This window comes from Egretta garzetta, unplaced genomic scaffold (genome assembly GCF_000687185.1).
Source record: "Egretta garzetta isolate BGI_Z169 unplaced genomic scaffold, ASM68718v1 scaffold117, whole genome shotgun sequence".
NCBI lineage: Eukaryota > Metazoa > Chordata > Aves > Pelecaniformes > Ardeidae > Egretta > Egretta garzetta.
Window position 1 is genome coordinate 67,962 of NW_009260479.1, and position 15,030 is coordinate 82,991.

At 44.7% G+C, this 15,030-nt stretch overlaps 1 protein-coding gene across 1 annotated transcript in view; it reads right to left on the reverse strand.

Annotated features, from left to right (window-relative positions):
- VIPR1 (vasoactive intestinal peptide receptor 1) overlaps window positions 1–8,466 on the reverse strand; it is a 75,802-nt gene extending 67,336 nt beyond the window's left edge. Inside the window, exons 1-2 of the mRNA XM_035899624.1 lie at window positions 8,422–8,466; window positions 7,961–8,057 (exon numbers count right to left, since the gene is read on the reverse strand). Of these exons, the coding sequence (XP_035755517.1) occupies window positions 7,961–8,057; window positions 8,422–8,466 (142 nt within the window). The remainder of the gene's footprint in view (window positions 1–7,960; window positions 8,058–8,421) is intronic.
- Between the last annotated feature and the right edge of the window lie 6,564 nt (window positions 8,467–15,030).

Sequence of the window (15,030 nt, forward strand, 5' to 3'; positions counted from 1 at the left end):
CGAGAATGAACAGGCATTGGGGGGGGGATTGGCCCTTTTTTTTTTTTTTTTTTTTTTTTAAGTTTTCCACTTTTCTGTCTTTTTGATCACAGACAGGTCTAGATTGCAAATATAAAGTGCAGTGCTGAAGTACTTTAGGTATCAGAAGCAGCTCGACTGTAGCAGCTCCTTGATGGCTATTGGCAATTTTCACTGACACTTAGAAAATCATCTCAGCTACCTCCACGCTACCGAACTGTGGGGAACAGAGACACTAAATGCTAGTTTGACTCTGTGGGATGCTGACAGCCTCCAGCTGTGAAGTTCTGAGCTCGTTTCACTTACACTTAACTTCTGCAAGAATTTAGGATCCAAACCAGGCTGAAGATCTTCCCTTTTGGAGAAAAAAAAAAAAAAAAAAAAAGTCCTGAAAAACCATAAAGTGACAGAAGTTCAACAAAGGGAAATGTCAAGTCCTACGCTTGGGCAGCAATAATGCCATGCACCCATACGGGCTGGAGTAGCTTTGCAGAGAAGGATGTGGAGGTCCTGGTGGACACCAAGTTGAACATGAGCCAGCAAAGTACCCTTGCCACAAAGCTGGTGAATGGTATCCTGGGCTGAATTAGGAGCATTGCCAGCAGGTCGAGGGAGGTGATCCTTCCCCTCTGCTCAGTGCTGGTGAGAATTGTCTGGAGTGCTGGGTCCAAGTGTGGGCTCCCCAGTACATGAGAGACATGGACATTCTGGAGAGAGTCCAGCAAAGGGCTGCAAAGAAGATTAAGGGACTGGAGCGTCTCACCCATGAGGAAAGGCTGAGAGAGCCAGGACTGTTTGGCCTAGAGAAGAGAATCATAGAATCATAGAATCATTTAAGTTGGAAAAGACCTTTAAGACCATCAAGTCCAACCGTTGATCAAGTCCAACCATTGAAGGTTCAGGGGGATCTTATCAATCTATATCAATATCTGATAACATTCAGGGGAAAGCAAAGGAAACAGAAAGGCAATTGGCACAAACTGTAACCCAGGAAATTCCATTTAAACATAAGATTTTTTTCCCCCCTGTTAACATACTTACTTAAACACTGGAACAGGTTGTCTAGAGTGGTTGTGGAGTCTCTATCCCCGGAGGTATTCAAAACCCAACTGGACATGGGCCTGAGCAACCTGATTTGGTTGACTGTGCTTTAACCAGGGGTTTGGACTAGGTGATATCAAGAGGTCCCTGACAACCTTAGTGATTTTGTGACACTAAGGCAAGGAACTACGTTAATGCAAAAAACTGCATCCCACCTGCTCAGGGCATCAGGCTCTGGTGTCAGGAGTCCCCTGTGGTTTCAAGGTCTCCCTTCTCTGTTCTTGAATATTTTCCCTCATACTCTAACTTCCATGCCATTAAAGTAAACTCCAAAACTGGGCCAGGATTCCTGTGCCCAAGTGCTGCCTGATGTTCCCACCACTCTCCATGAAGGCTGTTTACCATACGATGCAATGCTTCTTGCACAGCAGCATGGTTCCAGAGCTGCTCATCCCACCCAAACACGAATCACAGTACCTTGTTCAACTGCCATTTCTACATGTCTCCTGCTTCTGAAAGAGTATATGATTGCAGAGCGACTTGATTAGCAATAATGGGATAAACAGATAATGAGCTCAGCCAACCGACCTAGACCTGATTGCTTTTCTTGGCTTTTTAACAAAAAAAGAGAAGTTTAGGTGTTTTTTATTTTATTTGGGTGCTTCAGATTAAGTTGAACTGTTTGTAAACTAGAGCCATGGGGAGGTGAAGCTTTCTTAAAAACAAAATCAAAAAAACCCAACCCCTCTGTGCTCTGAGTTCATTACATAAACGAAGCAAGCGGAAGTCAGCAAGAAGCAATGCGGTGGTGAGACCTGCCTTGCAGCAAGCCTTGAGGAGCTCAGCCACGCTTCACATAGAGATGTGCCACCATCTGTGGGCCTCGAAAACAAAACCTCCTTCAGCCATCCTCTCCTCCTAACCCTTGGGAGAGCTTCCCTATTGCTGTTAACTGTATTATCAGCTAAGCATTCATGGTGCTGCACACAGATGTCCTGGCTGAAAAAGCATCTGGAGTAAAAGCCTGGTTTTCAGTGGGGCTGGGATTGCATTTTTCACTTTTGAAATATGTTCGTAAGCATTGTCAAAGTAACGCAGGGGACTGAGGAACTCTATTTCGTATAAGCTCCTAAAACTACAGAGTGCCTTGGAGAACCCCAGGTTGTGGAATTGCCTTATTTATTTGTTCGACACTGCGGTGGTGGGAGATGCTACCAGAGAAGCAGCCCTGTACAGCCAGAGAGCAAAGAAGAAAGGGACAGAAGACAGCCCAAGCAGCTACTGGGCAGCTTGCAGCCTGCTATCGCAGCGGCTGCTGGCAGCGTGCAAACTCCCATCTACAAAGCAGTTCTCAAAAACTTCTCATCATACTTGTCCAGCAGGGCAGTAGAGAGAGCTCTCGCTGAAGGCATTCAAATCCTGGGATCCTTGGCTGAACTGATCCTGCAGTTGCCCAGGCAGGACTCCCACAGCCACTGGCTGCTGAGAATTTGGGATGACCTGGGAACACTTTGAACGATGCAGCTGAACCCCCAGACCTGACCTGCTACGGGTTGCTTACAGCGCACCGATGGTGCAGAAAGCAGTGCGGCAGAGTCACTGGTGGTGTAACTGCACCGAGATGCTGCTGAGCTAAATGTCCCAGCACTGTCAGGACTTGAGCTCCTGCCTCTGCACGCCTGTTACACCACTGCATTGCTTGGCACTGGCATATAAGGCAATGTGGCTTTGTATATGTTAGGTATGACTTGAGCATCCCCAGGGAACTCCCTAAGAAGCTCCTGGGAAAACATCGTCCCCAAAAATCTGCACCCAAAGTCATTGCAGGTTGATGTATGATACTATGCACAGATTTATCTGGGAGAAGAGAGGTGGAGAAAGAGAAGAGGCAACCTAACCTGGATGACATGAATTTTCTCTTTTGGGGTGTTCTACCCAGATATATAGTAGCTTCCTGTGAATTTAAATTGTGGGTGCTGCCAAAATACCGTGTTTCCTATTCCTCTGTCTACCCACAGTACTTTTGTTAAGTCCCAATCATAAAATAGCTGGATGCTTTTCAGTTTGTTTGTCCTTACCTTACCCCTGACAGATAGGAAAATATTAACATTTCTATTTTAAAGGAGGAAAAGTAAGGCCAAGAGACCCAGGAGTCACCTTAACTGCACCAAGAGCGCTGCTGTAGTTGCAATAATCTACAGACATCAAGTGAGGCAAAGTTTGCAGAGACACCAACTGTGAGACCAGCATGGAGTAGGATTAAAACATGTTTAGGGTGGGAAATTAAGGCATCCCCAGCTAATGATTCACATTTGCATGATGTCATTACAAGCAGTCGTGTTCTGTGTCATTCATGGTATTTTATCTAGCGCATCGCAGCCATGCCTGCCAGGAGAACGGCCCATTTTCTGCAAGGAAAGCCAGACACCTTGCACATAATGAAACTACAGATTTCACTAATCCAGCACTGGGGTACATCTGTGTGTGATGCAATCCAGCAGCACTTTCTCCTCCTCTGTGTGATAAGAGGAGGAATAACCAAACCTCATTTTAAAACACGTCAAAACCCAGCTAAAAGTCTTCTGTATCACTTCACAGAAATGGTGCAAGCAACCCCACTGAGTGGAGCCTAAAGAGGAACACAGTCTGCACCGAGGCTGAGACGAGGCATTTTGTACGTCACCCCTTGCACTGAGCAGGGAAGAATCCTGCCACTGGCACATCAACAGGTTTTTCAGAAGATGTTTTGAAGAATGCCTCAAATTATATTGTGAGCACTCCTCGGCGGCCAAAGGGCTGGGAAGATTATCTAACAAATACCCAAATGAAAGTTTAGCTTCCTGAAATGCAGTTCTGTATGTGAACGAACAGATTCATCACTCCTAATGATGGAACTGGGACTTGACCTCATTTGGCCAAATCCCCTCCAGGCCGGTGAACACCAGGACAGGAATCATCTGCAAAGTGTGGTTATTTCCCACACAGGTAAGCTGCTCACTAAGAATCCCCTCATAACAAATGAAGATCTCATCAACAGGCAAGACAATCTGCACATGGTTCATCACATCCTAAAAGAAACGCCTACGCTTGGCCAGAATACATTAGAGCTACCTAAAATCGAGTGAAAGAAGCCCCTCACCAAAAGCCATCCCCACGCAACAGCTATTTGCCCGTGTGAAATGAACCAGTCTCAGTCTACTCAGTCTTGACTTTAATGGCATGGCATCCGCTTCTGTACTGAACCACAATTGTCACTTTACATCTTTGCCGGTTATTTCAGCGTGGAGGTAAAAGGATAACAGGGCAGAGGGCTGCAAGGGCAGGCCTGCTCACGAAACCCAATCCTCTGCTGCAATACACAACTGCGTCCTACACACCCTTCCATAAACTGGGCAAGCTCTGCCATGAAGTCAATAAAACACTCCTGCCCCGCAGACCTCCAGAAAGGCTGTTCAGTATCCTCTGATGGTTACAAACTTCCTTTAAAGTCCAGACTTTGATCTCACAGCCGTTTTATTCTCCTGTGTACACACTGCCAGCTTAAACTGGCCTTCCCTGCTCTTTTCTCCCTAGCTGCATCTCCTGCAGCCCTTCCTGTGCTGAAAAGCTAAGCCTTTCACATCAGAGGTGGTCACACTTTTGCGACCCCCACATCTCTCCTGCGCCCCTGCTAAAGTCTCCTCAAATGCGGGTAATTTCACCGATACCAAATCACACTCCTAATAGGGAATAGAGAGTCTCCCACCCTGCTAATAATAAACAGCTGACATGGGGAAGAGCAATTGGCATCTACTACCAGCACTGAAAACACCGAGGTTTCATTTGAAAAGAAGGGATCGATTTCACCCGTGCATATACACCCAGCCTAAGGAATGGGGGCTCGAAGACAAAATACATTAAGGCAGATGTTATTGTTTATCGGTGGAAATCTACTTGCTCATCCTGGTCATCAATCTCAGCACCACCATCAGGTGTTCTTAATAAGTGACTAATCTATCTGACACATCAAATTACATCTGTGATTAAGCCCCTCTGATCAATACTATTCATAATGGCTTCTAAACAAAGCTTTATTTCCAGACTGTACCGAAATGGTGTGTTTCCTTATTTCCTCTCATTTAATTAGAAAGGATAACAAATCGGTTGTTAAACCTCAAGTGATTTTCTTCTTGCTAAAAGGATGTGGAATGTGTAGCAGGCAATACACCTACCTGGCTATAAATCAAGGTATTACATTACAGATGGCAGGGAATCTCAATTGATTTCCATTCTCCTTCTGACTGAACCGTGTTAAAATTAGATTTTTCCTGGGAGTTTTACGAGGGTTTTTTCTTTCCAGCAACACTCAGTCTAAACAGTCATCACCTTCGTATGATCTCATGTTATCACCTTCATAAGATTTCTCCCCACCAAACTTCCCCTTCGCCTCCGACCACCAAAGTTCAAAGTCTTATTTTGCAGCTGTGCTCAGCTACATTTATTGAGTTATGGAGCCCCCCTCCAGAAAAACAACTTTTTCTACCATATATACATGCTGTGCCTTGGATACTCCAAGGGGAAACACATGCCATGCAGGTGCTTTGAAGTTACCTCTCCACACCACTTTCAGAGCAGATGTCTCCATAAGATGATTCACCCATTGTCACCCATTTGAGAGCCAACACGCCAGGGGTGCCGGTTTCTTTCTGTGGATTGCAAGGGCAGCCACGAATGCCTGGCTGAGTCAGGTATTGACCCTTACATACCTGCTGACGTTTTAGTGCCAATGGATGGCAACTGCTTTCCACACAGTTGGCATTATAAAATCTGGTTGGACGCCCGCTGTGTCCCTACACACTCTTGCTCCACACCGGTGTCATCAATGACCATTTCTACCCAGGACATGCAGACATACGCAGATGACATCTGACATTAACTCAGGAGTAGCAGGTACTGTCTCCATGGACAAAAACCATGTTATAGTGCTCACAACTGTGATTTCTCAACCATCAGTCCCGTTTAATGAATATGGGCAGTGACCAGTGAAAATGCAGAATTATCCCAATCCAATATCTCAGCATTCCATTATGAAAAACAAACTCTGAAGGCTTCTTATATACTTGCTAGTGCTTGGGCATTAAGGGCTTGCAACATGACTGCGTGTGTTTTTACATCAGAATGGGGAAAAATATTTTCAATGGTTTAATTCAGTGAAGAGAAAAAAAAAACTGGTTCTGGATTAAACTTTCCAATGAAAAAAAAATCACTTTGAAAAAGCAGAAAAAAAAATTAACATTTCAAGTATTTATTCTTCTATTTTGAATGTACTGTATTTAATTGAATTTCTTTAAATACCCATGAAAATGAAATGAAGCATTTAGTGGGCTTTCAGATGAACGTTTTTATCCTTTCCAGGAGAACATTTCTTCAAATGGCTCCATTTAACTGTAAAGGGACACATGAAATAGTCTCCAAATCAAAGAAAACCATATCTTAGTAGATAAATGCAGGGGCCAAAAGCTATCCTTGCATTCAGTAAAGCTCCTCCAGGGATCATCTTGTCCCCAGGATGCTATTCTATCATTAAGTGGTATTGTGCAGAAGAGTCTTTCAGTCCATAGCCTAACTGCAAGCAATGCCAAGGGAGAGAGGATGAGAAGACATCCTCTTCCACTTTGCCTCTTTTGGGAGATGAGATGCAAAGATCAAGCAGGATACGCATCTTCCCACCCCTTCCCCCAGCAATATCACTTTACTGGGGGAAGGGGTGGGATGATCCCTTGGTTTTGGAGCCTGACAGCCTACTACTGGTCCCTACATCTCCTTTACTCACAAAACCAGGACCTGTAACTTGAGAGAGGCACTTGGAGAGGGAGAAGTCCAACTCGATGCCTCAACATGAGGCTTTGACAGCACTGCTGCAGGATGGGATGGGACAGGATGGGAAGGGACAGCACCAAACCCGAAAGCTTTCTTTCACTGCCACACTGTTGTCTACAATTTAGGACAGAGCATGGGTGGCTGTGCCAAAATCTCCCAAGCTCTTCGCAGGCTGCCCACTGGGGACTTGCATTAGCACAGAACTTTTCAACATTGCCCACCCATGTCCTGTCTCACAGGTTGGTTTGCAGCTGCTCCAGTCACAGCCACATCCCGCAGCCTCTTTACTGCTCTGGCACCCCATGTGCAGAATGGATGGTGCGCCATGCCTGCTCCTTGAAGGTGGCACCGTTCCATGACTGCTGCCTGAGGCCAGTGGAGAAACCTTGGGAGGCTGGAAAGCAAAGCCATCATTGACCTGACCCTTCTCTCTTGGTCACAGAAGCAGGGAGTAGGTTAAAGGGACTGCAGAGCCTTCCAGGAGGGCTTGCCCGATGTGGTGTGTGCTCCATGTCATGTGAACAAGGAGAGGATCTTGGCTGCCTGGCCCAACTTCATAGATACCTTGCAGCCTTGGAGCACACCCTTTCTTCCTCTGCTTGGCCACCAGGACAAGAGCAATTCTGGCACGGGGATGGGAGGGCAGTTCAACAGAAGCAGAATGTCACCATGACTTCCCTTGAAGCAAACCAAGGCCTATGAGAACTTTAGGTTTTCAGATCCCAGGGGAAAACTGGTTAAGGCACTTCCAGTTCAAAGAGATGGATGACTGACTCTGATGAAACACACTGAGACACCTAAGCTAGCCTTATGCAGCTGGGAGGCAGGGAGTGATCCCCAGCGAGCTGTTCAGACTCTTGTTTGACTGAGTCATACTTTGGAAGTACCTATTTCTCCCCCTCCTAATGTAAGAGTTCAACATCAGCCGGAGTGACTGCCCTGCTCCAGCAGCAGAAGGCATGAGAAATGGTATGGGCAAGGAAGATGTGAGGCTGGGTGATGTTGGCTTGCAGGTCAGGGAGAGAAGAGACCGTCCCCATACCTGAAGTCTGGTTATCCCCAATAAGCTCTGCCAAGCACTGGCTGCGCTCCTCTTCAATCTCTTGCATGATGCTGCACTCTGGCCGGGTGCTGGACGCCTGCAGAAAGGGCAGAGAAGAAGAGCGTGAGCAAACCCCATCTATCCTCTGAGATGTGCTCCTGGGGCTTCATGGCCGTCTGAGCTCTCCTGGGCCACTGCACACGGGGGGTATGTATCCAGCTTGCTTTTATGTTTGCTTGTCAGAAAGTGTAACCCAGAGCCTGCTGAAAAAAAGAGCATTTCCCCCCATGCATTCCTTAAAAAAAAAAAACCAACCTATTTTTTTTTTCTGATGAGCAGGAGCAATTCTGTTTCTTTATGCTCCGGGAACCCTGCCTGACTAACCTAACACCAACAGCTATCTAGGGCAGGAAGATGGCAGTTTTAATATTCATGCCAAGAGCAGTGGGATCTGTGCTCACATAGTTTATTCCCGCCGCTCTCACATGGCCTGCTTCCTGGCTCATGCTAATTCAAAGCAAAACAAAAACCAAATCAAATGAGAACAAAATCTCTGATGCAGATTAGGAGATCAAGGAGCTAAAAAGGAGGAAATTACCAATGACAAGACTTTTTCCCCCAAGTGGTTTCTCCTCAGTCAGACCTAATTATATTGTGTTTGTAATACAACAGGGGCTACAAATGTTCAGGTAATTAATCGTGGACTCCATACAACATGCAATTCATGAACTGCCTCAATCATAAAATGTGCAAATGACAATTTGCACTCCAAAAAAAGCAACCAGGAGCTGGACAGTGGGTCACATAACACCGTGTCCCCTCGTCACCACCATGCTCTCAACTTGGAGGGAAGACCTTGCTTCATTGCTATGGCAATTGCAAGCAGAAATTGAGGTCCCACTACGCACAGTGCTGCACAACCCCCCCATCTCTTTCGAAGAGACTGGAAAGGGCATTCAGTGGGGAAAAACCTATTCAGAAACTCAGCTGCAAAGAGACGGTGAGAGGGAAGTGATGCGAAGAGAGCAGAAGTCTTGGCTTGAGTTTGTACCATTGCCGTTAAATGCGATGCAGGAAAAAACATGAGTCGGGTGAACTTCAGAGACAGATTTTTAGGACAGGGATGAATCTTTGCCTATAAGAAGTCACAGAATCAGTGTTCACTCTTGCTGGATTTTGGAAAAAGCATGTATTTTCATCGGAAATAGGCAGAGAAAGGAAAAAAGAAGATCTTTTCATGTCTTGTTTCAAAATATGTGAGCTATTTTTTATCCATGTATTTGCCAGACAACTTTGTAAGAGAGAAGGCCCAGAAATTCTTTGAAGGAACAATTGTTTGATGTAAATTGTCCTTTGGATTAGAATTATAAAATAATTTAGCCCATTAAATTTATTCTCACCATTTCTTAAGAACCCAACCTGCTCTCCCTGTTTCACCCCATATCTTGTTCAGTCTGTAATTTCCTTTTGGTTGGGAATGGGCTTTCATAGTAGAGTATAAACAATTCATTATGTGGTCTTCTAGTCAAATTAAAAATAAAAAAACAAACATGGGGGGAGGGGAATTATTTGGCATAGTCTTGGTACTCAAATGTTTATTTTTCCCAGAGGGAAACAGTTCTTAGGAAATTTTATTTTGGCTCATCTAAAATACCATAGATTCATTTTGTTTTGATTTACAGTGCTTCTTGTCTTTTTATTTTAACCTTAAAAAAGCGTGAGGGGAAGCGTGAGAGATTTGCAGAACATTTGCTGTAAAAATAAGGATTGAAATGTTTTCAAAACATTCTGACATTTTCAAAGAAAAGTTTTAACTCTCTGGACTTAAACTATTGCCAAATTCATCTCACATCTATAAATAACTCAAGTTTTCACTTTATAAATTAATTCATACAGCTTTAACTTTGATCAGGGCTGGCAAAGCACTGTGTACTTCTATAACATATTTTAAATTTTTTTTTTTATGTAGCAAATTTTCTACCAAGCCCGCAGCAAGTACTTCACTTCTGCATCTTCCCTTCACTAGAAATGCACACATAAATCGGTCGATTGTATATTTACCTCAATGGCCCAGTATTTACTTTTGAGTAAATGTTTCACCACCTTTCAAAAAAAAAAATAAACCTGAGGCCGATTCATTGTTAGTATTCTGGAAAGTGGGCTCGTGATAGATCCAGGTAAACTTGGTTATAGATGTAATTTTTAAAAGCTCATCTTTTTTTTCATCCAGTTCAAGAGCAAAGACATTTATATTAGGCAAACCACTGGAAAAAGAGTGTCCAATAGCTAAACCACCAAAATACAGGTGATCTTAGCATTTGCGGTGCTGGTGTTGACTTGCTGCAAGCTTTTAAGCAAGGTGGGTGGTTCCATTGACTGAAGGAGTATTTAGATGCCCGATCCCCACTTCCTTCAAGCACAGCCAGATACTGAGGTGGGATTTAGTCTCCCAAACAGAGGTATCTAGCCTCAGCTGAGATGTCCTAGGGCATCCCTCTTGGCCAACAGCTTTCATTCTAAGGGGCACGGCCCCATGTAAATCCTAGGTCTGCCAACCCCGAAACAGATACCTCATATATATTAAGCTCTCTAGAACACTACTAGATACTTAAAAGAAAACAAACAGTAAGTTTGCAGACAATGCCAAGTTGGGCAGGAGTGTTGATCTGTTTGAGGGCAGGATGGCTCTACAGACGGATCTGGACAGGCTGGATTGATGGGCTGAGGCCAATCGTATGAGGTTCAACAAGGCCAAGTGCTGGGTCCTGCACTTGGGTCACAACGACCCCATGCAGCGCTACAGGCGTGGGGAAGAGTGGCTGGAAAGCTGCTTGGCAGAGAGGGATCTGGGGGGACTGGCTGACAGCCGGCTGAATATGAGCCAGCAGGGTGCCCAGGTGGCCAAGAGGGCCAACAGCATCCTGGCTTGTATCAGGAATAGCATGGCCAGCAGGAGCAGGGCAGTGACCTGGGCACTGGGGAGGCCACCCCTCAAATGCTGGGGTCAGGGTTGGGCCCCTACCTCCCCGAAGGACCTGGGGGGGCTGGAGCGTGTCCAGAGAAGGGCAGCGGAGCTGGGGAGGGGTTTAGGTTGGACATTACGAAAAATTTCTTTACCAAAAGGGCTGTCAGGCACTGGAATGGGCTGCCCAGGGAAGGGGTCAAGTCCCCATCCCTGGGGGGATTTAAAAGCCGGGCAGACGAGGTGCTGCGGGCCAGGGTTTAGTGGTGGGATGGCAGGGTTAATTTATGGCTGGACTTGATGATCCTAAAGGTCCTTTCCAACCTAAATGATTCTATGATTCTATAAACAAACAAAGAGTGGGATGTATTTCACCTTCTCTCTGCCACATCTTCCTTCATTTTAGCTGGGTAAAAGCTGTATATTTTAATCTGAAATTATTTTTACCATTCCTTCTACTCCACAGGGAGCTAGCGAGCATCAGCCCTGAAGGCTTTCGTACTACTTCACTGACTGGAGTTGGACCAGTTCAAACTAAAATACCTACTATTTAGCTGGAGAAGGTCAGTGATGTGTGAATTTAATGTCTGAAGACCTTTAATTGAATCATCAAGGTCAAAAAACAGAATCACATTGGAGGCCTTATAGTTTATGGCTCATTTTCCACATTAACTAAACAAGTAAATAAATAACCCAAACAATCACAGCAACCCTCCTTCTACCTCCCTAGTGATAACACTAATAACCCTCACATATCACAGCCGTCATTGCTATAAGCTAACAAAGGCAGATGGAGTTAAAAAAATAAATTAAAAAGCACAGTTTTGGGCAACATCAGGAAACAGAAAAGTGTGTCTCTCTTTGCTGGTAGGTCATCAGCTCAGCTGGCATGAGAGTCAGCAGGGCAACAAGTTCAGCTGCCTTAATTTACGTCCCAGCTCACGGCTGAAAAGACCCCTTGAGAGCTGCAAGTTTTGCCTGCCAAGGGGGATCTTCCCTGGGATGAGGGGCTAAATAACTCTCTTTCCTTTGTGTATTCCTCCTAGATAAGCTTGAAGTAGATTTTATAGACTGCTTGGTACAAACTCACTTTACTTCTTCTCCAGGTCTGGTTTTTTTCCTGTGTTGTTCTCTTTTATTTGGTTTTTCTTTTTTTTTTTCCTGTGGAAAAGGCAGAGATTCTGTGCTTTGGCATCTTTCACTGCAGTGGGCAACTGGCCACGCAGACATGGGGCTGAGGACTACACTAATTCACACTTCCCCTCCAAAAAGTGTAGATAAAGGGAAAGCATGACCAGCTTTGGTTAGCTCACATTAACATCAGGTAGTGAACAGTAACCCAGCTTCCTGGGCATACCCACTGCGGGTGAAGCTGAAACTCAGTAACCCCTCCTTCGCTAAGCCCTCCTGGCATGCCCAAGATAACGTGAAAATCATGGTGGGTACGTCAGGGGTTGTTTTTCCCGCACACACACTCTGAAGACTTGAGCAGAAAGACAAAGGGAATGTTTTTCTGGATGTGATTTCCTGCAGCTCTGAAGTCTGCAGCAACTCTCATGCGGCGTGATCCCCAAAGTCTTTATTAATGAGAGTTTTCCTTCCCGCCAGATCCCAACAATTGTTAGAGGATTACTGCACAGTCTGCTACTGCAAAGAAAGCCATTCTGTACACTCTTTAATTAAATACAAGTCAAAGGATTGTCACAGGCTGAAGGAGCCACAGAAATGTTTAGTCTCATCTATGCTGTCTGCCATCAGCAGGGCCAGGCTAACCATGGGCCAACTCCTTTGCTCACACGGCCACTCCTCAAGGGCAGGTGGGATTCAAAGCGAAGCCACAGCTGCAGGTAAGCAGGAGTATGGGCCCACAAGAAGCAATGTGAGCCTCAGTTCCTCCCTTTCTCCTGATCCCACAGCGTTCCTAGGCTCACCTGGAGCTCACCCTATGGAGAATCCAGCAGAGATGGGGACTAGAGTGACCACAGTGATAACAGGATTTGGAGTCAAACAGGGAAGGAGTAGAATTGAAAAGCCTACAGATGATGAAATCACATCCCTTGCCCATTTCTGTTCAGCTCCCAGAGCCTACACAGTAGTGACACACAGATACACTTCTAGTTATCCGAATGAAAATTTCTTATACCAGTACTACCTTCCCATAGCTTCTGTGAAGGCAGTAATGGTATAAGACAAGAGCATCAGTTGCCTTCCTATGGCTTCTATAACATGACTCCAGTCAATGCTCTAGGTCAAGATTGGGTTTCTCAAGCCTTTTTCCTGGGGACAGCAAAGAAAATGAAAGCTTTTACCAGGCGGGTCTTATTTCAAGCCTCAGTAGCATAACCTGAAGGACCTACTTCTGGGTAGTTGTCAGAAGAGCTCACCATTAATTTCAGTCCAACGGCTTTCATTTATGTTCATTATTTGTAGGAACATAGGACTGAAGGAACTTCTTATGCAACAATCTTGGCTTTGATTTCTCCCATAACTTCATTCAGCTCTGTCCTAAAACTAAATTTTCAGTTTCTTTTTAGTTTCTTCCTTTTGGGCATCCTCAGGAAAATGCAGTTTTTTTCCTAAAAACCCTCCAGTTAAGCAAAAAAAAAAAAATTCTGTGTACAAGTCCAAGAATAAGCAAAGAGAGTGGACCAAAGGAGGATACCAACACAGGATTTTTACTACACTGATGGGTAACACAATTTCCAACAATAACACTGTCAATCGTAAAAGCTGCAAAATCTCTCGTGGTCTTGAGAATAAAAAAAAAGAAAGTATTTATGGAGTATTATAATTATTTGCTGTTCTAAAGGACCTTTGTCTAAGAATCCAAAATTATGTTAAAAATATGCCAGGAGAGCATGGGGGAGTGAATGTTAGATACCAGTATTATAGACGTAAACTGAGAGATAAGACCAAGTTCAAAACATACCAAACACCCTGTGTGGCCTTTGCAGGATCAATAAAGAAGGACTTGCAAAACCAATGTTTTTTAAGCAGAGACAAGCTATATTCTGCCATGACCTCTACTCATGTTGTAAATACACTACTCTGTAACCGGCCAGCAGCAAGGGACTCTCAGCACAGGTAGCAGCATGTGTCTCCAGGAGACTTTTCCAAATAAAAGAGGTCCGGGCAAATACCCACGTATCCTGACTCTCACTTTGCTGTTCAAACCACTCCATTTTATGCTTCTGCCAAATATAATCATGCCAATAACAGATCTATCATTTGACAAGGAAAGCAGATGGTTTTTTTTTTTTTTTCCAGCTCATCTAAGCCCTGTTAAACAAAGGCAACTTGGCCAAATCAATCCAGCAGCTTGGAGGCACGGAGACTTCATTTATTCTGATTGTCCCCTTTCTGTGTGAGGGGTTGGAAGATCAAGGAAACATGTGCAGAGTGTTTTGCAAAGAGCTTGGAGAACCAGAAGGAAAGGGAAGCTGAGCAGCTGTGTTGCTTAACTCCTTAGTGACAAGCTTGTATATGCCTGTCTTGGAAAGCAGAGCTGAATTCGGGTCTGAAGGAAGAAGTGATGCCCCGGCACTGGAGTAATGACACACAGTGATTAAAAGAGAGGCAGCACTTGAGTAAATTCTCACAACTGAGTAGGAGACAGCTCTGATGGCTGGATAAGCACATTTAACGGTTTACTTCAAGTTAGCATTTGGAGTAGGTAAGTATGAATTTCCTTTTCTGAAGCTCAGAGGAAGGTTTTGAAGTCAGGCTGTTGCAGAAATAGAGGGACGCTGCAACACTGAGATCAGTGGTGTTGAGATCTACAGTTCAGAGCAAAGAGCAAAGTGTTAGAATATCTCTGTTACGGTTGAGAAAAAAAATAAGGAATGAGAGTGATTATCCCAAGAGCATACAGGGGCAGCAAAGGAAGGAAAAAAGGGGACTCCACTACCTGACTTCTGTAGAAATTGGAGGTCCCTGATTGCTTTTAATTTCCTTTTACGTTCAGGTCTAAGGACCAGAGCCTGCTTGAAGAAAATTCTGCTCCTTTTCTTATAGGTTGCTCAGGACCTTAACCACTAAGCCAAACAAACTTTCTGGAGGAAATTCACCTCCCAAGTTTCTGCTTGGCCAATTACAGGAAGAGCAAAAA